The 23,705-nt window shown below is 43.1% G+C and overlaps 1 protein-coding gene across 2 annotated transcripts in view; it reads left to right on the top strand.

Moving 5' to 3' along the window:
• Nucleotides 1-23,705, top strand: part of LOC149466305 (uncharacterized) — a 92,432-nt gene that overhangs the window by 16,564 nt on the left and 52,163 nt on the right. Inside the window, exon 7 of one of the 2 annotated variants that reach the window (XM_089672903.1) lies at nucleotides 4,469-5,726. In XM_089672903.1, coding sequence (XP_089529029.1) covers nucleotides 4,469-5,726 — 1,258 coding nt within the window. Of the gene's footprint in view, nucleotides 1-4,468; nucleotides 6,266-23,705 lie in introns of those variants that run through there. The other variant, XM_089672902.1, reaches the window with a different exon arrangement.

Raw genomic sequence — 23,705 nt, 5'->3', positions numbered from 1 at the left:
CAGATAAGCTGGGGAGTCCACATTCAATCACTAAGCATATAATTGAGAAGCCACCAGAATATCTGAAAGGGTGCCACCTAACCTACTAGTAAAAAGGCTGCACACCTAATTGGCTAACCTCACATAAAATTTTAATGGGGGGACAGTATGTGCCCAGTGGGGGGGGGGGGGAGGGTCAGGAGCCATCAGCCTCTATTAGACTCTGCCTCTCCTCCTCACATTTCTTTGGTCTTAGTCCTCATGCACACAGGACATTTTTACAGCAGCTGTTTGGGGCTTTTGACATTTTTTTCTACAGTCAGTAAACCCCCCAGCATGTTATCCTATGTGTTCATGCACACATAAACTGGAGTCAATGTTTTTTTGGCTGGAACTTTTTTTGGCTGGAAAAAACCCCAGAACTAGTGGGCTTCTAGAGGAGATTTTTAGCTGTAAAAATGCTCTAACGCTGGAAAAACGCGTTAAAACGCCCTAAACCGGCGTTTTTGGACTTTTTTTTAACAAAAAAAGTTTTTATTTTTTTGGGGAAAAAAATGCAAACGTGGGAAACCGCTAAAAAAAGCTGAAAAACTCATCCTTTTAAAAACTTCAAGTCCGGACACTTTCACCACTCCCTGTCCAGGCCAATTTTCAGCTTTCAGCGCTATCACACTTTGAATGACAATTGCGCGGTCATGGGACACTGTACCCATATGAATTTTTTAGCATTTTTTTGAGACAGATAAAACTTTATTTTGGTGGTATTTATTCACCACTGGAATTTTTATTTTTTTTGCTATATAAATGAAAATGTCAAAACATTTTGAAAAAAAAAGGTGTTTTTCACATAAAATTTAGCAAATAAATAATCTTTCTTCATAAATCTTGGCCAAAATGTATTCATATCTATCTTTTTAGAAAAAAAAAACAAAAATAAAAAAACCCAAATTAGTTTATAACCAAAAATTATAATTTTTCTACATTTTTTTTTACATTTTTATTTTATTTTTTTTATATTTTTATGTATTTATTTTTTAACATATCATCACCCTAGCAGTACAGTGTCACCATAGTGACACTGTACTACATGTGGGGGGTGGTGAAGATTTTTTTTTTACACTGATTGCTTTTACACCCATAAAGGCTGTAACAGCAATCATTTCTCCTTCTCTCTGGCTGCATTACTGTAGCCACTGAGAAATACTGATTGGTCACAGCTTGTCACATGGTACACGGCTGTTGTGAATGGCCTTGTACCATGTAACCTCTGTGATCATTCACAGATTTCACAAGTAGTAAGCAATGATGTCAGAAGTGACATCTTGTTTACTACTCTTCATGGGATCACTGATTGGCCAATCAGGGATAATATGATCGGGACCTCACACAGAGATCCCGTAGAGCAATCGGTGTTCCACTGTGTCCTCAGGACACAGCAGGCACCAAATCGCGGTGCCGCACGCTCCCGGGGAGCGCGCACAGGCGGGGAGGATGTTTATAAATGGCCACCCGCTCCTGCACTGCTCCCATCCGGCTGTTTATGTACATGGGCCAGACGGGAAGTGGTTAATGTGACTTTACACACCTAACGTTACCAGCGTCATCAAAACGTCCCCTGTGCATGAGGACTCCATCGCCTCCACCGGCTCTGGGGGAGCCTGGAACCTTCCAGAAGCCGGTGGGCAGAAGAGGAAAAGACCTAGTCTGCATGTTTGTGGGAGTCTGACCAGTCCCAGGTTTGGAGGCCCTGGTGAAGTGGTGAGACCAGCCATGGGTAAGGGAGGATCAGGCTGGCAGGGGAGTCAGGTAGAAAATGAAGTGCGGCCATCGAATTTGAGTGGTCGAGTATGTTTGGAAATTTTTTGAAAAACAAACAAATTTCTAATCAATGATGGGGGGATCGTGCGAGAAGTATAATCGAAAAAGAAATGAGCACGAAAGAAAAGAAGATTCCTGGACACGGAAATTCTTTTCTGTAGCAACACGTGGTAAAATTGAAGGCTCGGTTGGTCGAATTTTGAAATCAATGGTGGCACCATTGGGCTATAAAATTTCTGATTTTCTAAAGAAAATTTGTTCAGAATTCGACCCGTGTATGGCCTGCATTAGGGCGGCTCTTGGACACCAGTCAGCCTGTGTAGAGGGTACCAACATGGAAGAAAAATATATTTGAAATATATTTTAAAAATATTCTTCCCAAATATATTGACATATATTTGAAATACTACAATTTTGGCCATATTCAATATATTTCAAGATATATTTCAATAAATATATATATATATAAACTATGTTGAAATGCATTTTTATTACAAAATATATGAAAAATATTTTTAAAAATACATTTTCAAATATACTGTATATCTTTAAATATACAAATCTACATTTTTGGAACGCATTTACAAATATATGTTAAAATGACTTTTTTATATTCAGATTTTTTTTTTAAAAAAAAATCTGAAGAATATATTTAAAAAATATATATTTGTAAAAGTATTTTTCATATATTATGTAATATATAAAAAACGCATTTCAACATGCAGTATCACTTCGCCCAGAAAATGTTTGCAATGACAAATATTTCGACATTCTCATGTTTGTTTCTTTAGTTTGTCTCCAAACTATGGAGCTGCAGGTGTTGAGGTACTGCAAGTCCCATGAGGCCTTGGAAGACTCTGACAGCCACAGGCAGGACTGCCAAAGGCAGAGGCATGATGGTACTTGTAGTACTTCAACAGCTGGAGGGCCATAGTTTGGAGACCCCTTGCATAGGAGGACCGGAGCGACATCATGACGTCACTTCTGGCGCCATGTAAACAATTAAATTTTTTTTTTTGTAAAAGCTCAAAACATTTTTTTTGATCTTTAGCTTTTAAAGGTAGAGGAGAGATTTGGGGTCTTAAAGACCCACGATCTCTCCATAAAGAGGACCTGTCCTGCTGTATTCTTTTCATTTCTTGTGATAGCAATATAAGTGATAAAAATAAAATAGGAACAGTGTAAAAATAAAAAAGTAATAAAATGAATAATAATTTAAAAAATGTTTTAAAAGCGCCCCCCCCCCCCCATTCCATGTGACATAAAAAAATTTACTGACTGCCATTTTATTCTCTAGGGCCTCTGCTAAAAAATATATAATGTTTAAGGTTTCAAATTATTTTCTATTACTGTATTTTATTTGTAAACAGTGTAAAAAAAAAGCCTGGTCCTTAAGTGGGTAGTATAGTGTTTTTTTTTAATTCATTAATGTGTATTTTTTAATAAATAAATTGTGCTGCGCAAAAAAGTGTGAAATAAAAAAAAAAAATATACTGACTGCCATTTTATTCTGTAAGGTCTTTGTTAAAAAAATATATAACGTTTGGGGTTTCAATAAATTTTCTGTTACTGAATTTTACTTGTAAACAGAGTGTCAGAAAAAGGACTGGTCCTTAAGTGGGTAGTATAGTAGGGGGTTTTTTAAATTCATTAAAGTGTATTTTTTTTTAAATTGCACTGCGCAAAAACTGTGTGACATAAAACAAATATACTGACTGCCATTTTATTCTCTAGGGCCTCTGCTAAAAAAATATATAATGTTTGGGGTTTCACATAATTTTCTGTTACTGGATTTTACTTGTAAACAGTGTCAGAAAAAGGCCTGGTCCTTAAGTGAGTAGTATAGTTTTTATAATTCATTAAATTGTTTTTTTGTTTTTTTTTTTATTAAATTGCGCTGCGCAAAAACCATGTGACATAAAAAAATTTACTGATCACCATTTTATTTTCTAGGGCCTCTACTAAAAAATATATAATGTGTGAGGGTTTCAATTAATTTTATGTTACTGGATTTTACTTGTAAACAGAATGTCAGAAAAAGGCCTGGTCCTTAAGTGGGCAGTATAGTGGGGGTTTTTTTATTCATTAAAATGTTTTTTTTTGTTCTTTTTTTAAATTGTGCTGTGCAAAAACCATGTGACATAAACAAAATGTACTGACTGCCATTTTAGTGGGTTTTTTTTAATTCATTAAAATGTTTCTTTTTTTATTGCGCTGCACAAAAGCTGTGTGACATGAAAAAAAATATACGGACTGCCATTTTATTCTCTAGGGCCTCTGCTAACAAAATATAGAATGTTTGGGGTTTCACATAATTTTCTGTTACTGGATTTTACTTGTAAATAGTGTCAGAAAAAGGCCTGATCCTTAAATGAGTAGTATTGTTTTTTTAATTCATTAAAATGTTTTTTGTTTTTTTTTATTAAATTGCGCTGCGTAAAAACCGTGTGACATAAAAAAAATTTACTGATCGCCATTTTATTTTCTAGGGCCTCTACTAAAAAAAATATATAATGTGTGGGGGTTTCAATTAATTTTATGTTACTGGATTTTACTTGTAAACAGAGTTAAAAAAAAAAAAAAGCCTGGTCCTTAAGTGGGTAGTATAGTAAAAAATATATTTAAAAAAAAACAAACACATTTTTTTATCTTGATTTCTTATGTCCTTCAGATGGAAAATACAGAAGGTTTAATATGGAAGAATATCCCAATATGTCTCCAGATGGTAAAACGGAAGATGAAGTCACCTCTGACTCTTCGGAAGAAAACCCTGTGACTCCAATTACCCGCCTGACACCTCACAGTGATGAGTTTTCACCTGATCCCTCTGCGGAAGAAGGAAATTTTACGAGTCCCTTGCCTTGCAGCACTCATGGCGAACCTTCCTGGAGTGAAGAGCTCACCTCGCAACACAGAGGCAACGGAGAGAAGACGTTTTCGTGTTCCGAGTGCGGAAAGTGTTTTACGAGGAGGTCCAGCCTGATCGTGCACCAGAGGGCTCACACCGGGGAGAAGCCGTATTCCTGTTCAGAGTGCGGGAAATGTTTCCCGGAGCGGTCGAGTCTTACTCAGCACGAGCGAACTCACACGGGGGTGAAGCCTTATCCATGCTCCGAGTGCGGGAAATGTTTTGCTAAGAAATCAAACCTTATAACGCATCGAAAAACGCATTCGGGGGAGAAGCCCTATTCCTGTTCCGAGTGCGGCAAAAATTTCCCCATTAAGTCGTATCTCGCCAGACACGAAAAAATCCACGCTGGGGAGGACTCCTATACATGCATGGAATGCGGAAAGTGCTTTTCCCAGAGAAACCATCTCATCCTGCATCAGATCACTCACACCGGAGAGAAGCCATTTTTGTGTTCAGAATGCGGCAAATGTTTCCCTTGCCAGACCGCCCTCATCATACACCAGAGGAGCCACGCTGGGGTGAAACCCTACTCCTGCCAGGAATGCGGAAAATCGTTTTCCCAGAGCCGAAGTCTTACCTACCACCAGAGGACTCACACAGGGGAGAAGCCGTACTCGTGTTCCGAATGTGGCAAATCTTTTCCTTTCGAACACTTGCTCGTCGAACACCACAGGGATCACACGGGAGAAAAGCCATTTTCGTGTCCCGAGTGCGGAAAGTGTTTTACCAAAAAGTCAAACCTTGCTATTCACCAGACGACTCACACGGGGGAGAAGCCGTACTCGTGTTCGGACTGCGGGAAATGTTTTGTTAATAGGTCGGATCTTTCCAGTCACCGGGCGACTCACACGGGAATGAAGCCGTTTTCTTGCTCAAGGTGCGGAGAAAGTTTCTCTTACAAGTCCTCTCTTACGAGACATGAGAGAGTTCACACGGGCGAGAAGCCGTATTCCTGTACCGAATGCGGGAAGTGTTTCGCCCAAAAAGGAACCCTGGTTTCGCATCTAAGGACGCACACGTGTGACGTTCGGTATTCGTGCGCTGAGTGCGGGAGGGTTTTTCGGAGTAAAGCAAACCTGACCGCTCATAATCAGATGCACAAAAGGCTACATCTTGTGTCACATCCGAAGAATACCATGGGGGAAGAGCCTTCACCCTAAACCCCTTCCAAATATAAAAGATCACCTTTTAATCCAACTATATACAGTGGGGGGAATAATGATTTGATCACCTGAAGATTTTGTACGTTCGCCATTTATACAAAGAAATGAAGGGTCTAAAATTTATATCACTGGTGTATTTTAACCACTTCCCGTCCGGCCCATGTATATAAACGGCCGGGCGGGAGCAGTGCAGGAGCGGGTGGCCATTTATAAAAAGTCCTCCCGCATTCCCTGCCTGTGCGCTCCCTGGAATCACGAGGCACCACGATACCCCCCACCATCAGAAGTCAGGATTCCTCCACCCTCCGTTAACCACTTCAAGTCCCGACACTTTCCCCCCTTCTTGCCCAGGCCAATGTTCAGCTTTTGGTGCTATCACACTTTGAATGACAATTACGCGGTCATGGAACACTGTACCCATATGAAAGTTTTAGCATTTTTTTGAGACAGATAAAACTTTATTTTGGTGGTATTTATTCACCACTGGGATTTTTATTTTTTTTCGCTATATAAATGGAAAAGTCCAAACATTTTGAAAAAAAGTGTTTTTCTTATAACATTTTGCAAATAAATAATATTTCATCATAAATCTTGGCCAAAATATATTCAGTTAACTTTTTAGTAAAAAAAAAAAAATAACCCAAATTAGTTTATAACCAAAAATTATAATTTTTCCAAATTTCTTTTTACATTTTAATTTTTTTTTAATATTATTATTTATGTTTTTTTAACATACTGTCACCCTAGCAGTACAGTGTCACCATAGTGACACCATACTACTTGTGGAGGATGATGAAGATTTTTTTTCTTTTTTTTTTTACACTGATTGCTTTTACACCCGTAAAGGCTGTAAAAGCAATCATTTCTCCTTCTCTCTTGCTGCATTCTTGCAGCCAGTGAGAAATACTGTGTGAGCTGTGATTGGTCACAGTATATGAAGAGAGGGACGAGCGCTGGATATGATGTGATTCAAGCTGCTAGCATATAGGTAAACCTCGTATACCCCCTTCATCAAAAGTCAAATACAAAAAATGCAGCGCTTGAGTGTATAATACAGGGAATTCGCATGAATAGCAGATTAAATGTTCATATTTCAACATGCACCAGATTCCACATTCTTAAATTGTTAAAACAATCATCAGATGAGTAATGCAGATCTATCCGACTAATCAAGGTGCATATAGTGATGGTGATGCTAAAATCATAAGTTGTGTGATGTATCCAAAGAAATCCGTGACTTCCGTGATAGGGGAATAACTGTATAATGCACTAACCAGATAGCGCAAGTACATGCGCATTGGAGTATAATGACCTACTCCTGGTCACAGCCAGATGGTCCTCAGCGTGAAGCCCTCAGGAACACCAGTGCACCACTCTTGCCGTCTCCTACCACCAGGGGGGGTGCGCCTCTTTACAGTAACACAAAATCACTTTATATCCTCTATCGCCAGGGTTGGTGTAACAATTTAGGAATGTGGAATCTGGTGCATGTTGAAATATGAACATTTAATCTGCTATTCATGCGAATTTCCTGTATTATACACTCAAGCGCTGCATTTTTTGTATTTGACTTGTGATTGGTCACAGCTTGTCACATGGTACAAGGCTGTTTTGAATTGCCTTGTACCATGTGATCTCTGTGATCATTCACAGATTTCAAACGTAGCGCGTGGCACTGCGGTCAGTGCCCACTGTATCCTCAGGACACAGCGGAACACCGATCACTGTACGGGACCTCTGTGTGAGGTCACGATTCATGTGATCGCTGATGGGCCAATCAGCGATCACATGAATAGTAGTAAACAAGATGTCACTTCCTGGCATCATTGCTTACTATGTGTAAAATATGTGAATGATCACAGAGGTCACATGGTACAGGGCCATTCACAACAGCCTTGTACCATGTGACTAGCTGTGACCAATCACAGCTTACACAGTATTTCTCAATGGCTGCAGGAAAGCAGCCAGAGAGGAGGAGAAATGATTGCTTTTGTAGCCTTTATGGGTGTAAAAGCAATCACTGTTAAAAAAAAAAAAATCTTCATCACCCCCCACAAGTAGTACAGTGTCACTATGGTGACACTGTACTGCTAGGGTGACAGTATGTTAAAAAAAAACCTAAAAAAACCCTATAAATTATAATATAAAAAAAAAAAATAAAAATGTCAAACTTTTTTTTAAATTATAATTTTTGGTTATAAACTAATTTGGGTTTTTTTTTACTAAAAAGATAAATACATTTTGGCCAAGATTTATGAAGAAAGATTATTTATTTGCAAAAAGTTATAAGAAAACACTTTTTTTCAAAATGTTTGGACTTTTTCATTTATATAGCAAAAAAAATAAAAATCCCCGTGGTGAATAAATACCACCAAAATAAAGTTTTATCTGTCTCAAAAAAATGCTAAAAAAACTCATATGGGTACAGTGTTGCATGACCGCGCAATTATCATTCAAAGTGTGATAGCGCTGAAAGCTGAAAATTGGCCTGGACAGGGAGGGGGTGAAAGTGTCCGGACTTGAAGTGGTTAAATGATAGAGACAGAGTATCAACCAAAAATCCAGAAAAAAACACGATGCAAATGTTATAAATGGAGTTGCAGTTCAGTGAGTAAAATAAGTATTTGATCCCCTACCAACCAACAATAATTCTGGCTCCTACAGACTGGCTATGTGCTCGTGTGGTACACAGATTAGTCCTGTCAATGTAAGAAGGCGCTCCTAACGACAACTCGCTATGTGTATAAAAGACACCTGTCCACAGAATCTCATTCTTCCTTACCACTATGGGCAGGACCAAAGAGCTGTCAATGGATGTCCGGGACAAGATTGTAGACCTGCACAAGGCTGGAATGGGCTACAAGACCATCAGCAAGAAGCTTGGTGAGAAGGAGACAACTTTTATTCGCAAATGGAAGAAGTACAAATTACCCAACACTCACCCTCGGTCTGTAGCTCCATGCAAGATTTCATCTCATGGGGTAAGGATGATCATGAGAAAAGTGAGGGATCAGCCCAGAACTACATGGGAGGAGTTTGTGAATGCTCTCACGGCAGTTGGGACCACAGTCATCAAACAAACCATTGGTAACACACTACGCAGCCATGGATTGAAATCCTGCAGTGCCCGCAAGGTCCCTCTGCTCAAGAAAGCACATGTACAGGCCCATCTAAAGTTTGCCACTGAACATCTAAATAATTCAGAGAAGGATTGGTAGAAGGGGCTGTGGTCAGATGAGACCAAAATTGAGTTCTTTGGCATCAACTCAACTCTCCGTGTTTGGAGGAAGAAAGATGCTGACTATGACCATAAGAACACCATCCCTACAGTCAACCACAGAGGTGGAAACATTATGCTTTTGGGCTGTTTCCCTGCTAAAGATACAGGCCGACTTGGCCGCATTGAGGGGCCAATGGACGGGGCCATTTATTGTAAAATCTTGGTTGAGAACCTTCTTCCCTCAGCCAGAACACTGAAGATGGGTCATAGATGGGTGTTCCAGCATGACAATGACCCAAAACATACCACCAAGGCAACAAAGGAGTGGCTCAAGAAGAAGCACATTAAGGTCATGATGTGGCCTAGCCAGTCTCCAGACCTTAACCCTATAGAAAATTTATGGAGAGAGCTGAAACTTCGAGTTGCCAAGCGACAGTCAAGAAATCTTAAGGATTTAGAGAAGATCTGTAAAGAAGAGTGGACCAAAATCCCTCCTGAGATGTGTGCAAACCTGGTAACCAACTACAAGAAACGTCTTACCTCTGTGATTGCCAACAAGGGTTCCTCCACCATGTACTAAGTCATGTGTTGCTCGGGGATCAAATACTTATTTTACTCACTGAACTGCAACTCCATTTCTAATATTTGTATCGTGTTTTTTTCTGGATTTTTGGTTGATATTCTGTCGCTATCATTTAAAGTACACCTATGGTAAACATTATAGACCCTTCATTTCTTTGTAAGCGGGCAAACATACAAAATCTGCAGGGGATCAAATCATTGTTTTCCCCACTGTATGCATGTAAACGTCCTGTGCACTTGTGAATGCTGTTAGAACAATTGTCTGAATCCTTAAGGAACTAAAATGAGTTAAAGTCTCCAGAGACTGTCTATATACACTATTTGTGTTCCTTTTTATATGACAATCCCATTAAGGCATGGGTGTCAAATTGGTGGCCCTCCAGCTGTTTCCAAACTACAAGTCCCGTGAGGTATTGCAAGAGACAGTTACAAGCATGACTCCCAAAGGCAGAGGCATGATGGGACTTATAGTTTCGCAACAGCTGGAGGCCCGCCAGTTTGACACCCTTGCACTAAGGGCTCATTTACGCTTGCTTTGACTTTAACCCACATTAAAGAGCCCACCGCTTCAACATGCTTTTTGATGTTTTTTAATGCTTTAATGAAGCATGGCAAAAGCCCTGTGTGTGTGTGTGTTGACTTTCTATTTGTTTTAAAGGGGCCCAGTAGAATCCTGCCTCGGTAGTACCCCCACTCAGCAGATCCACAGCTCATTGGGACCCTCATTCAGCAGATCCCCAGCCTATTATTATCCTCATTCAGCAGATCCCCTGCTCAGTAGTAACCCCCAGCTTTGCTGATCCCCCACTCAGTAGTACCCCCAGCTCTGTTGATCCCCCGCTCAGTAGTAACCCCCAGCTCTGCTTATCAACCACTCAGTAGTACCCCCAGCTCTGTTTATCCCCCGCTCAGTAGTACCCCCAGCTCCGCTGATCCCCCGCTCAGTAGTAACCACCAGCTCTGTTGATCCCCCGCTCAGTAGTACCCCCAGCTCTGCTGATCCCCCGCTCAGTAGTAACCCCCAGCTCTGCTGATCCCCTGCTCAGTAGTAACCCCCAGCTCTGTTGATCCACTGCTCAGTAGTAACCCCCAGCTCTGCTTATCCCCCACTCAGTAGTACCCCCAGCTCTGTTGATCTACTGCTCAGTAGTAACCACCAGCTCTGTTGATCCCCTGCTCAGTAGTAACCCCCAGCTCTGCTGATCCCCCACTCAGTAGTACCCCCAGCTCTGTTGATCCCCTGCTCAGTAGTAACCCCCAACTCTGGTGATCCCCTGCTCAGTAGTAGCCCCCAGCTCTGTTGATCCCACGCTCAGTAGTAACCCCCAGCTCTGCTTATCAACCACTCAGTAGTACCCCCAACTCTGTTGATCCCCCGCTCAGTAGTACCCCCAGCTCTGCTGATCCCCCGCTCAGTAGTACCCTCAGCTCTGCTGATCCCCTGCTCAGTAGTAACCCCTAGCTCTGTTGATCCCCTGCTCAGTAGTAACCCCTAGCTCTGTTGATCCCCTGCTCAGTTGTAACCCCCAGCTCTGCTTATCCCCCACTCAGTAGTACCCCCAGGTCTTTTGATCCACTGCTCAGTAGTAACCACCAGCTCTGTTGATCCCCTGCTCAGTAGTAACCCCCAGCTCTGCTGATCCCCCACTCAGTAGTACCCCCAGCTCTGTTGATCCCCTGCTCAGTAGTAACCCCCACCTCTGGTGATCCCCTGCTCAGTAGTAGCCCCCAGCTCTGCTGATCCCCCGCTCAGTAGTAACCCCCAGCTCTGCTGAACCTCCGGTTTGTTGATCCTTCTCTCTCTCTAGTCCCCGCTCACCTCCTGCTATGTTACTCCTGTACTACACACGTTGATATTGCTAGTTTCTCATGCTCTGCTGATCCTCTGTCACTCAGTCTTCTCTCTCTCCAGTCCCCGCTCATCTTCCACTATAGCATTCCCATGTTGCACGCCACATGTGCCATCTGCTAGTTGCTCCCCTCCAGTCCGGACCCCACTCACCTTCCTGCTGCTCCACGCTGCACACCAGATGTGATGTCTGCACTACACTTAGACTAGACTGTTGATGACGTCTTTTCGGTTCGCTTGTTGGTTTCCCAGTGCATCCTGGGATATCTCATATGTGCAATACCTCAGAAACATTAACTCTGAATGAAATCCACTTAAAAGCTGCAGGTGTTGTTAGCGAGTGTTGTCATAGACTTCCATGGAGGCTTTGGAGACGCTTTGAAGCAGCGACACAAGGCATCATTTTTGAAGTGAAGGAAATCAAACATAACATGCGGCCAGGACTGTAATGTAACCATTGTATTTGGTGGCAGGCGCTTTGATTGGCATTCAGAATGCTTTTTAAAAAAGCGTGTCCGAAGCTACATTTTGAAGCAAGTGTAACCGAGCCCCAACTCCTCAGACCAGATTTATGGTTTTCCAAAATAAGTCAACAGTTATTTTCACACATTTTTACATCCTAAAATATTTCTAAGGGATACGAAGTGAGAGGAAATCCTCTCTTTGATACTTATCCCCATTGGAAGATTTCTCTTTCTTTTCCTGTTCCAGTTTCAACTCAATATTTTGGATTTTCCAACACTTTTAGAATCCAAAGAATGGTGGAGGGGAGCTCTAGCGCACACCCTGTTGAAGGACAGCCATAGCTGTGCATGTTTTCCTAAGACACTTTCGAGGGGAGTGTGTCTATTCCCTCCACTCAGGTTTTAGATTACACTCAGTTCCCTGCTCTATGCTGTGAGATCTCTGCCCCCTTCCTCTGGAAGCTCAGAAATGCTGTGTAAACTGGACACGTTGAACAGCTCTGGATAAGAGAGGGCTGCAGATGTTATTCTTATTTATTACAGGTACCTGTACTTATATAGCACTGTCAATTTACATATATATTGTACATTCACATCAGTCCCTAACCCTCAAGGGGCATACAATCTAAGGTCCCTAACTCACACATACTAGGGACAATTTAGACAGGAGCCAATTCACCTACCAGCATGTCTTTGGAGTGTGGGAGGAAGCTGGAGTACCCAGAGGAAACCCACACAGGCACAGGGAGAACATGCAAACTCCAGGCAGATGGTGCCGTGGTTGGGATTTGAACCAAGGACCCTAGTACTGCCAGGTGGAAGTGCTAACCATTTAGCCATGGTACTGCCCTATACACACAAGTACAGGATTTGTTTAATCTCTGTTTGTCACCTGTGGCTAGTCACTTCAGTGGGCATATGTATGGTTTAAAACCACTTTAAGGTATCACCAAACCTTAGGACCACATTAAAGTATTCCCTCTAAAAAGAAAAGTGAATAGTTGTCTCTTCTGCTACCTGCACTGTGGAACACCATTTCATTTACGAGAAACCAGATGCAGTTTTACTTAGAATCCAACACTTCAGGGAGCGTAAAACCTAGGCTCCTGCTCAGTACTCAATGGTTCTGCCTGCCAACCTCATCATACTACAGGACACAGTAGTTATATGGAGATTGACGAGGGGAAGATGTGCAAAGGTGCTGTCACGTACCTTAGATAGTGAGCCTGACGTGAAGAGGCAGGCCTCTCGTACAGCTCCGGCTCGAGGGCCACTGGTGGTGGTACAGTAGCCACCGGAGCACGGTGAGGTATGAGTGCCTATAATCAGTCCAGTAGTAGGTGCGTGAGTGGAAGTCCACAGATCAGTTCAGTAGTAGGCGCGTGAGTGGAAGTCCACAGACCAGTCCAGTAGCAGGTGCGTGAGTGGAAGTCCACAGACCAGTCCAGTAGTAGGCGCGTGCGTAGAAGTCCGCAGACCAGTCCAGTAGTAGGCTCGTGAGTGGAAGTCGACAGACCAGTCCAGTAGTAGGTGCGTGAGTGGAAGTCCGCAGACCAGTCCAGTAGCAGGCGCGTGAGTGGAAGTCCGCAGACCAGTCCAGTAGCAGGCGCGTGAGTGGAAGTCCACAGACCAGTCCAGTAGCAGGCGCGTGAGTGGAAGTCCGCAGACCAATCCAGTAGCAGGCGCGTGTGTGGAAGTCCACAGACCAGTCCAGTAGTAGGCGCGTGCGTAGAAGTTCGCAGACCAGTCCAGTAGTAGGCTCGTGAGTGGAAGTCGACAGACCAGTCCAGTAGTAGGTGCGTGAGTGGAAGTCCGCAGACCAGTCCAGTAGTAGGCTCGTGAGTGGAAGTCGACAGACCAGTCCAGTAGCAGGCACGTGAGTGGAAGTCCGCAGACGAATCCAGTAGCAGGCGCGTGTGTGGAAGTCCGCAGACCAGTCCAGTAGCAGGCGCGAGTGGAAGTCCACAGACCAATCCAATAGCAGGCGCGTGAGTGGAAGTCCGCAGACCAGTCCAGTAGCAGGGGCTTGAGTGGTAGTCTGCAGACCAGTTCAGTAACAGGCGCGTGAGTGGACGTCCTCAGACCAGGCCAGTACTAGGCGCGTGAGTGGACGTCCTCAGACTAGTCCAGTAGTAGGTGCATGAATGGAGGTCCACAGACAGGTGAAGAAGCAGGACAGGTTGAAGGTGGACATCGTGGCATGGATCTTGCTCGACGGCAGGTTATAGGTAACAGCAGGAAACAGAATCCAGATGCGGACTTGCCGGACTGTAGCCAGCAGGAAGGCAGATGTGAAGTTAGACGAGCCGGGTCGGTAACAGTCGGGCAGATCAAGCATAGACGGCAGAGAAATCAGGTCACAGGCCAAATCAGCAGCAGAGGTACAATTGGACAAGATCAGGAGGCAGAAGAGTAGTCAAGACAAGCCAGGGTCAGGGCAGGTAGCAGACAAGGGAAGATCAGGAACAAGCTGGGTAATATCAAAAGTCGGGCACAAGGATCAGGAACACACTCAGAAGCTGCAGACCAAACAGCAATGAGACAAGACTGCAGCCAGTTTAAATAGCCCTTTTGGTGCCAGCATTGGTGACAGGCATGTGCCTGGATATGTGAGTGCGCATGCGCACACATTCGTGCATGCTTTTTCCCAAATCCATGCACATCTGTGTGGCCCATGATTGTTCATATTTATGCACCACAAACCCTCATTTGCACTATGGACAAGCCTTTCCTGACTGGTGCAAGAGATCGACACATAGGTCGGTTTGGTTTGCAAAGAAAATAAAACCGGTGATTTCCCTTCGATGAAGATGCAAGGTAACCATCTTCTTCTTTCGTTCGGGCAAATACATTTATTTAGACTTTAATTATGGCCTCAGAGTCCCAACAGAAGCTTGTAGAAGGATTCTGGAACCCTAGGATGACTCTTCATATTTTTAAAAATGAGTTGGATTATGGTTGACGGTGAAGACTGCGCATCCCTTTCGTGTCCCTTCTTCTTTTTCTACCTTTCTCTTATTCGTGTTTCACATTTTGTCTTCGGTACATTTTTCTTCTTTTATAATAATAAAAATGGAAACATCATTATAAAAGAATAAAACAAAAAAAAACTTTATTAGCTGGTTACAAATTGTCCAACATACTAGATAAATGGTTTTAATGACAAAACATAAAAACTGACCAATTTGGTACCATGTTGCACTCAACTGTGTAATACTAGTACGGCTTGCATGCAAAGTCTCTCAGTTTATGTGTCCTATAATTTGAATATTTGCTGTAATCTCCTTATATCCACAATCAGTAAAAAGGATTGTTCGTATTTGGTTCACATCAAACCTGGCAAACCAGGATTAGGACATAGCAAAGAATGGGAGGGGCAGCATTGTGTGAACCTATCAGGGGTTACATGCATTGCGAGAATAAAGAAGGGTACATGCGTAACCTCATCTGTGTTTTGAGGTTGTTTCTTTGCCTGATTAGCAGACTGGGAACAGACCAATCTGCACTGCTTATAATACAACAGAAGAAAGCAAAGTCACCTACACGCACTTTATTAAGTCCACCTTACTAGTGCCAAGAAAATCTCCCCCACACCATGTCTCCACCAGCCCGAACCGCTGATACAAGTCAGTATGGAACCACCACCACCAGCCTGAACCGCTGATACAAGTCAGGATGGATCCACCACACCATAACACCACCACCACCAGCTTGAACCGCGGATACAAGTCAGGATGGATCCACCACACCATGACACCACCAGCCTGAACCGTTGATACAAGTCAGGATGGATCCTCCACACCATGACACTACCACCAGTCTGAACCGGTGATACAAGGCAGGATGGACCCACCACACTATGACACCACCACCACCAGCCTGAACCACTGATACAAGGCAGGATGGATCCACCACACCATGACACCACCAGCCTAAACCATTGATACAAGTCAGGATGGATCCTCCACACCATGACACCACCACCAGTCTGAACCGTTGATACAAGGCAGGATGGATCCACCACACCATGACACCCCCAGCCTGAACCGCTGATACAAGGCAGGATGGATCCACCACACCATGACACCACCACCATCAGCCTGAACTGCTGATACAAGGAGAATCACAAGAGCAGAGGACGTTCGATCTGTAAAGCATATATGTATTCAAGCTGTGAATGCTCTGAAATGTAAAAAAAAAAAAAAGGAAGTCACTCCCAGTGCTCAGAGATCCTTCACAGAGAGATGAAGCTTCACAGGCAACAAACCCATGAACTTCCCGAATTCTTGGTGAATGCAACCCTCCTCAGATGGGGGAATCCAATGTAAAACTACAAAAATTTATTGGAAAGATATGAAGTCGATAAAAATGCGTACTCACAAAAGTGCAACATAAAAGGGCATGTAAACCAGAAGAATGCCATGTAGTGCAGGTGGGGGGGGGGTCAGATGTCTACCAACATTTTACTACTCTTGTGTCTTTATTCCACAGTATGGTTGCAACCTGTTTACACAAGACTTCTGCATGGTTTTCAGGACTTCAAAAAGAACAAAAAACGGGAAAAGTTGTAGATATCTGACCATCACACCTGTATAAGCTTGTTTGACCCCCTATTGAAAAACCATGGATGTTAGATAAGAATTGGCTACCGCCTTTTCAGCCTCCGCTTTCTAGAAAGATTTCCCATGCTATCTTGGAGTGTGTCTGGGTGGAATTGTGCCCAAAAAGCCAAAAGGAGCATTTGTGAGGTCAAGTAGAGAGGTTGGTCAAAAAGACCTGGCTTGCAATCAGTGCTCCAATTCATCCCAAACGTGCAATAGGGTTGAGGTCAGGCTGCTCAGGTTTCCCCACACCAAGCTCATCAAAGCATGTATTTATGACTTTCGCTTCATGTACAAGTGCAGTCATGCCAGAACAGAGAACGGTCTTGCCAAAACTGTTTCAGAAGTTTGCAAGGGCAAAATTGTCTAAAATCTTTTTCGTATGCTGTAGACCAGGGGTGTCAAACTCAATTTAATCTCAGGTCGCAACAGCATTATGGTTGCCCTCAAAGGACCGGTTGTATCTGTAAGACTAGATGTCAAGAGCCCCTGACCATCAGAAGTCAAGATTTCCCCACCCTCCCTTACATCACAGTGCACCCCCCTTACCTTAAGCTGCTGCCGGAAAGAGGCTGGGGGCGGAGCTGGGAAGCAGAAAATGTAGGGTCTAGAGGACCAGAGGAGGGCTGGAGTGTGTCTGGGAGGGATTGTGCCCAAAAAACGAAAGGAGCATTTGTGAGGTCAAGTACAGATGTTGGACAAAAATACCTGGCTTGCAATCAGTGCTCCAATTCATCCCAAACATGTTCAGTAGGGTTGAGGTCAAGGCTTTGTACAGGCTGCTCAGGTTTTTCCACAACAAACTCATCAAAGCATGTATTTATGACTTTCGCTTCATGTACAAGTGCAGTCATGCCAGAACAGAGAACGGCCTTGCCAAAACTGTCCCAGAAGGTTGCAAGGGCAAAATTGTCTAAAATAGTTTTCGTATGCTCTAGACCAGGGATGTCAAACTCAATTTAATCTCGGGTCGCAACAGCATTATGGTTGCCCTCAAAGGGCTGGTTGTATGTGTAAGACTAGATGTCCAGAGCGCCCCACCCTTCCTTACATCAGATGTCAAGAGCCCCCCCCCCCCACCATCAGAAGTCAAGATTTCTTCACCCTCCCTTAAATCACAGTGCACTCCCCCTTACCTTAAGCTGCTGCCAGAAAGAAGCTAGGGGCGGAGCTGGGAAGCAAAAAGTGCAGGGTCTAGAGGAGGACCAGAGAAGGGCTGGAGTCAGCTGTCAGAGTCTGCTGAATGCTGGGACCAGGAGAGGTGGAGACAAGGGGGTGCTGCGGCTGCATAAAGAGGCACAGGATCTGTAGGAGGAGTTCTGTCCTCTCTGCTGCCAACTACTGAGACAAAGGGGGTGCTGCAGCTGCAGGAGAGGTGTGAGGGCCAGAGGAAATGGCCTGGTGGGCCAGATTCGACCTGCAGGCCTTGTATTTTACACATGTTCTGTAGTAGACAATTATTTGGGGGGTTAAGGTCTATAATCTTTTGTGCCATATACTGTAGCGGGTGTGATGGTCAGGTGTCTACAAATTTTGGGCCATAAAGTATATTTATGGATAATTAATGATTTATCCATTATAAGCCTTTTTCATGAATCAGGATTTTATCTCACAAAATGTTTTCATCTCCACCAAAGCGGCTTCATGTTCTGCTCTCATTAATTGACATTTCACAAAAATTTATGCTATATACCAACCAGAGGTTAACAGTATCTTAAAAGCCAATCAGCTTTACAAATCTGGGAAACAGCTGCTTGATGCTAATAAGCCCAAGAGGCACCCCAGATCTAGCAGAGTGCGCCATGACAGGAAAGGGTGGAACCCGATCCTTGAGACCATAGGCTTAGATGATGGTTTGTCTAAGCCACAGCTAGATGGTGTAATTATAGGCTGTGAACCCTTACAGGGCCCATCCAGGGTGACAAAATGGGAATCTGTTTAAAAAAAAAAACAATGGCTGAGAGATTGCCACAGCTTGAACCACATCCACACAATGGAGGGAAATTTCCTTTTGGTGAACTAAAACCTGACAGAGGGACAGAAGAAAGGTGGCCTGATTGAGGTGAAAGGCAGAAACTACCTTCAGTCCTTAGCCTCAAAACTACCCTGTCCCCATGGAAAACTATAAGAGGTGCCTTGCAGGATAAGGCCACCAGTTTAGACACTCACCTTGCAGGGGTGATGGCTACAATACCACCTTGAGGGTGAGAGTAGAAAGAGGAACATCTCCAGTAGGTTCAAATGGCAGCTTCAGAAGCACAAAGTGAACCCGATTCAGTTCCCACAGAGATACATTAGACCACAGGTGTCAAACTGGCGGCACTCCAGCTGTTGTCAAACTACAAGTCCCATGAGGGATTGCAAGATAGACAGTTACAAGCGTGACTCCCAAAGGCAGAGGCATGATGGGACTTGTAGTTTTTCAACAGCTGGAGGGTCGCCAGTTTGACACCCCAACATTAGAATGAACAGGGGAGCTATATGGCAGGCTCCCTGTGCAAAAGTCTTAATCAAGGCCAACAATCTCTGTAATAAGACAGAAACGGAAAAAGGCGCACCCGGCTTTCAGGCAAGTCTGGATGTCGTCAAGTACCAGATGTGACGTCATGCTGTAGTGGATGTGACATCACATGCAGAAGCAGAGAATGCCCCTGGAGAACATCGGTGAGGGATATTCAGGAGACTTTTGTCTCCTATTTGCAGCCTCTTGGAGGGATGAATCCCCTATATGGGGATACTATTTTTTGGCCCCCTCATTGGATATCTATGATCATGTGATCAGGCCTGTGGGTATTTACACAGGACCTGTCCCAGGTTCCATCGTTTTCTTCTGTGGCGTGTACCTTAACAATCCCTGGGGATTCTGTGTTTTTCATGGCGCCTTGAGTTGTGGTAACTTGTGCTGACATTTCTATAGATGTTATGGGCAGAAGATTGAATACTCTGCCATTTGCAGACTGGAACTGCTCTTCTTATATTTTCTGTTTTTTCATTTTTATTTTTCTTCCTATGTCTTGTTTAGAATCGTTCGAGGGGAAATACACCCGTCCCTCTGAATTAACAGACTTGGGGAGTTGTGAGAATTGGAACTCGTTATATTTTCCTAGAATCGTATCCATCTTTAAATATTTTGCCTGTAATTCACTTTTTGTTGTTACTTTCTAAGCCTTTTGCATTTTTATTTCTTGATAAATATATCATGGTCTTTTTAATTATTTTTCCGATAGATCTTTACATCCCCCAACGACTGTGCTTTACCCCTTGCGCTGTACATGGATTTTTTTTTTTGGAGGACACCTCCCTGGAGACAGTCTATTTTGATATTTGTTGATATTGTATAATGAACGTGAGTAAGCTTTCAAAAAATGTTCTTGCTTATGGCACTTTATATACTCACCGGCCACTTTATTAGGTACACCATGCTACCCGGTGGGGTCTCCTGCTGCTGTAGCCCATCTGCTTCAGGTTCAATGTGTTGTGCCTTCAGAGATGGTATTCTGCATACCTTGGTTGTAATGAGTGGTTATTTGAGTTACTGTTGCCTTTCTATCATCTCCAACCAGTCTGCCCATTCTCCTCTGACCTCAACAAGACATTTTCCTCCACACAACTGCCACTCACTGCATATTTTATTTTTTTCAAACCATTCTCTGTAAACCCTAGAGATGGTTGTGCATGAAAATCCCAGTAGATCAGCAGTTTCTGAAAATACTCAGACCAGCCCGTCTGGCACCAACAACCACGCCACCTTCAAAGACACTTAAATCCCCTTTATTCCCCATTCTGATGCTCGGTTTGAACTTCAGCAAGTCGTCTTCACTACATCTAGATGCCTAAATGCATGGAGTTGTTGCCATGTGATTGGCTAATTAGCAATTTGTGCTACCAAGCAATTGAACAGGTGTACCTAATAAAGAGACCAGTGAGTATGTATATATTTATATATATATATATACACACACAAATTTTTTTTAAATTTATTTTAAAGAATATATATATATAATTTTTTAAAAATAAATAAAAATAAAATAAATATAAATATATATATATATATATATTTGTTTATTTAAAAAAAAACTTTTTAATTTTTTCATTACCTTTAGAGAACAAACATCAGGACCACAGCACACATGGAAGCATTTGGAATAACTAGATTTAATACAACAATATTTACTCCATAACCCCTGATAGAATATGTAAAAGCCGTGAAGTGGTTGTAAACCCTTCCATATCCCCAGTGAAGTGACTAGCCTCAGGTGATACACAGAGATGAAGCAAATCCTCCTACATAAGTTGTAGCTGATTACCTGCAGCCTCTCTCCTCTACATCCATTCAAAAATCAGAATTTACAAAGCATTTCTTAGCTTAAGAAGACAGGGGGCGGGGATATAATGTCACACACTGCACAGCATAGAGTAGGGGGCTGAGTGCAATCTGAGAACTGAGAGGTGGGAATGGACACCCCTCCCCCCCTACACAGCCCCTTAGGCAATCATAGACAGCTGAAGGTTTTCAATGACTTGCTGTGTGCTTAAGGGGAGAGCCTTCTTCGGGACTGTCTGGTGTCAGCATCGACTGTGAGAAGTGACTCCTATAGATAGCAGAGGAATGAACGAGAAAACAGAAATCACATTAGAGGCTTTGGAAAGAGGCAAGTACACACTATGGAAGGATATGCTTTGTTCATTTTTCATTTCACAGATTTACAATCACTTTACATTTTGACTGGTAACACGATTCTTAAAGGGTCATACTAACGGATGATGGCTTTTTTTCCCGAAAGTGCCACCAGTACCAAGAACAGTAACAAAATGTAATTTACCGCTTCCCCTCCGCCCTATAACAGAAATACTGGTACAAGGCGGCAGGGGTACGCAAAATCACGTGATTTCACAATTCCGGGGTAAGGGGCGTGCACGCCCTGCCCGCACCGCCTTTCCGTGGCCTCAACTGTCAATCACAGGGTCCTTGCCTGTGATTACTCGCCGGCACCCGTAATCGCCAAATATTACCGACGGAGGAAGAGAACTATATGTAAACAGAACAGATCTCTCCCCTGTCAGCTCCTGCACACTGTTAACCCTTTTATCACCCCAGATGTTAACCCTTTCCTGTCCAGTGCCATTAGTACAGTGTCAATGCTTTTTATTAGAACTGATCACTGTATTGGTGTCACTGGGGATGTCAGTGACACCAAGTAAGTTCCATTAGTACAGTGTCAGTGCTTTTTATTAGTCAGTTCCCCCAGTATCAGAATGCTCACCACATTCCCGCTATAAGTTGCTGATTGCCGCCATTACTAGTAAAAAAAATTAAAAAAAAAATCTAGTATCTATACCATTGAATACGCTATAACTTTCACATAAACCAGTTAATTTACACGTATTGGGATTTTTAGCAAAGACATGTCGCAGAATACATTTTGGCCTAAATTTATGACGCAATTTGATTTTTTTATTGGACATGTTTAATAGAAAAAAAGTCAAAAATATAGTTTTTTTCCCCTCAAAATTGTCGGTCTTTTTTTGTTGATAGCGCAAAAAAATAAAAACCACAGAGAAGATCAAATACCATCAAAAGAAAGCTCAATTCGCGGGAAAAAAAAGCAAATTTCATTTGGGTGTGACGTTGCATGACTGCGCAATTGTCAGTTAAAGTAACGTAACACAAAAAATGGCCTGGTCAGGAAGGGGGGGGGGGGGGGAATCCTCAGGAGGGCAAGGAGTTATCAAAATAAATAATAGCGAGATATCACAATGAATGGTGCATGAATTAGACATGAGGTTCCATGCACACGGGACGTTTTGGTGATGCTGGTAACATTTGTTTTGTAAAGTCATGTTAAAAATGTGCGTTTTTCAGCTTTTTTTAGCAGTTTTTGCACTTTGCCGCATTTAGCGATGTTTACACGCACACACAGACATATACATACAGTGAGGAACAGAAGTATTTGAACACCCTGCAATTTTGCAATCTCTCCCACTTAGAAATCATGGAGGGGTCTGGAGTTCACATTGTAGGTGCATTCCCACTCTGAGACAGAATTAAAAAAAAAAAATTCAGCAAATCACATTGTATGATTTTTAAAGAATTTATTTGTCTTGCACTGCTGAACATAAGTATTTGGACACCTAAGAAACAGCAAGAATTCTGGCTCTCAAAGACCTGTTACTGTGCCTTTAAAAAGTCCACCTCTACTCCACTCATTAATCTAACTTAGTAGCACCTGTCTGAGCTCTTTAAAGACACCTGTCCACCCCACAGTCAGATGCCAACTACTACCATGGGCAAGTCCAAAGAGCTGTCAAAAGACACCAGAGACAAAATTGTGGACCTCCACAAGGCTGGAAAGGGCTACGGGGCAATTGCCAAGCAGCTTGGTGAAAATAGATCAACTGTTGGAGCAATTGTTAGAAAATGGAAGAGGCTAAAGACGACTGTCAGTCTCCCTCGGACTGGGGCTCCATGCAAGATCTCACCTCGTGGGGTATCACTGATGATAAGAAAGGTGAGGAATCAGCCCAGAACTACAAGGGAGGAGCTGGTCAATGACATGAAGAGAGCTGGGACCACAGTTTCAAATGTCATTGTCAGTAGAACACTACGCCGTCATGGTTTCAAATCATGCATTGTACGGAAGGTTCCCCTGCTCAAGTCATCACATGTCCAGGCCCGTCTGAAGTTTGCCAATGACCATCTGGATGATCCAGAGGAGGCATGGGAGAAAGTCATGTGGTCAGATGAGACCAAAGTAGAACTTTTTGGTCTAAACTTCACTCGTCGTGTTTGGAGCAAATAGAAGGATGAGTTGCATCCCAAAAACACCATCCCTACTGTGAAGCCTGGGAATGGTAACATCATGCTTTGGGGGTGCTTTTCTGCGAAGGGGACAGGATGACTGCATTGTACTAAAGGAGAGGATGAATGGAGCCATTTATTGTGAGATTTTGAGCAACAACCTTCTTCCCTCAGTCAGAGCATTGAAGATGGGTCGTGGCTGGGTCTTCCAACATGACAACGACCCAAAGCACACAGCCAGGATAACCCAGGAGTGGCTCCGTAAGAAGCATATCAAGGTTCTGGAATGGCCTAGCCAGTCTCCAGACCTAAATCCAAT

Source organism: Staurois parvus, unplaced genomic scaffold (genome assembly GCF_062004578.1).
Source record: "Staurois parvus isolate SC_StPar_1 unplaced genomic scaffold, SC_StPar_1.0 ptg000132l, whole genome shotgun sequence".
Taxonomy (NCBI): domain Eukaryota; kingdom Metazoa; phylum Chordata; class Amphibia; order Anura; family Ranidae; genus Staurois; species Staurois parvus.
Note: the sequence above shows the minus strand (reverse complement) of the source record. Positions and strands in the feature narration are given on the sequence as shown.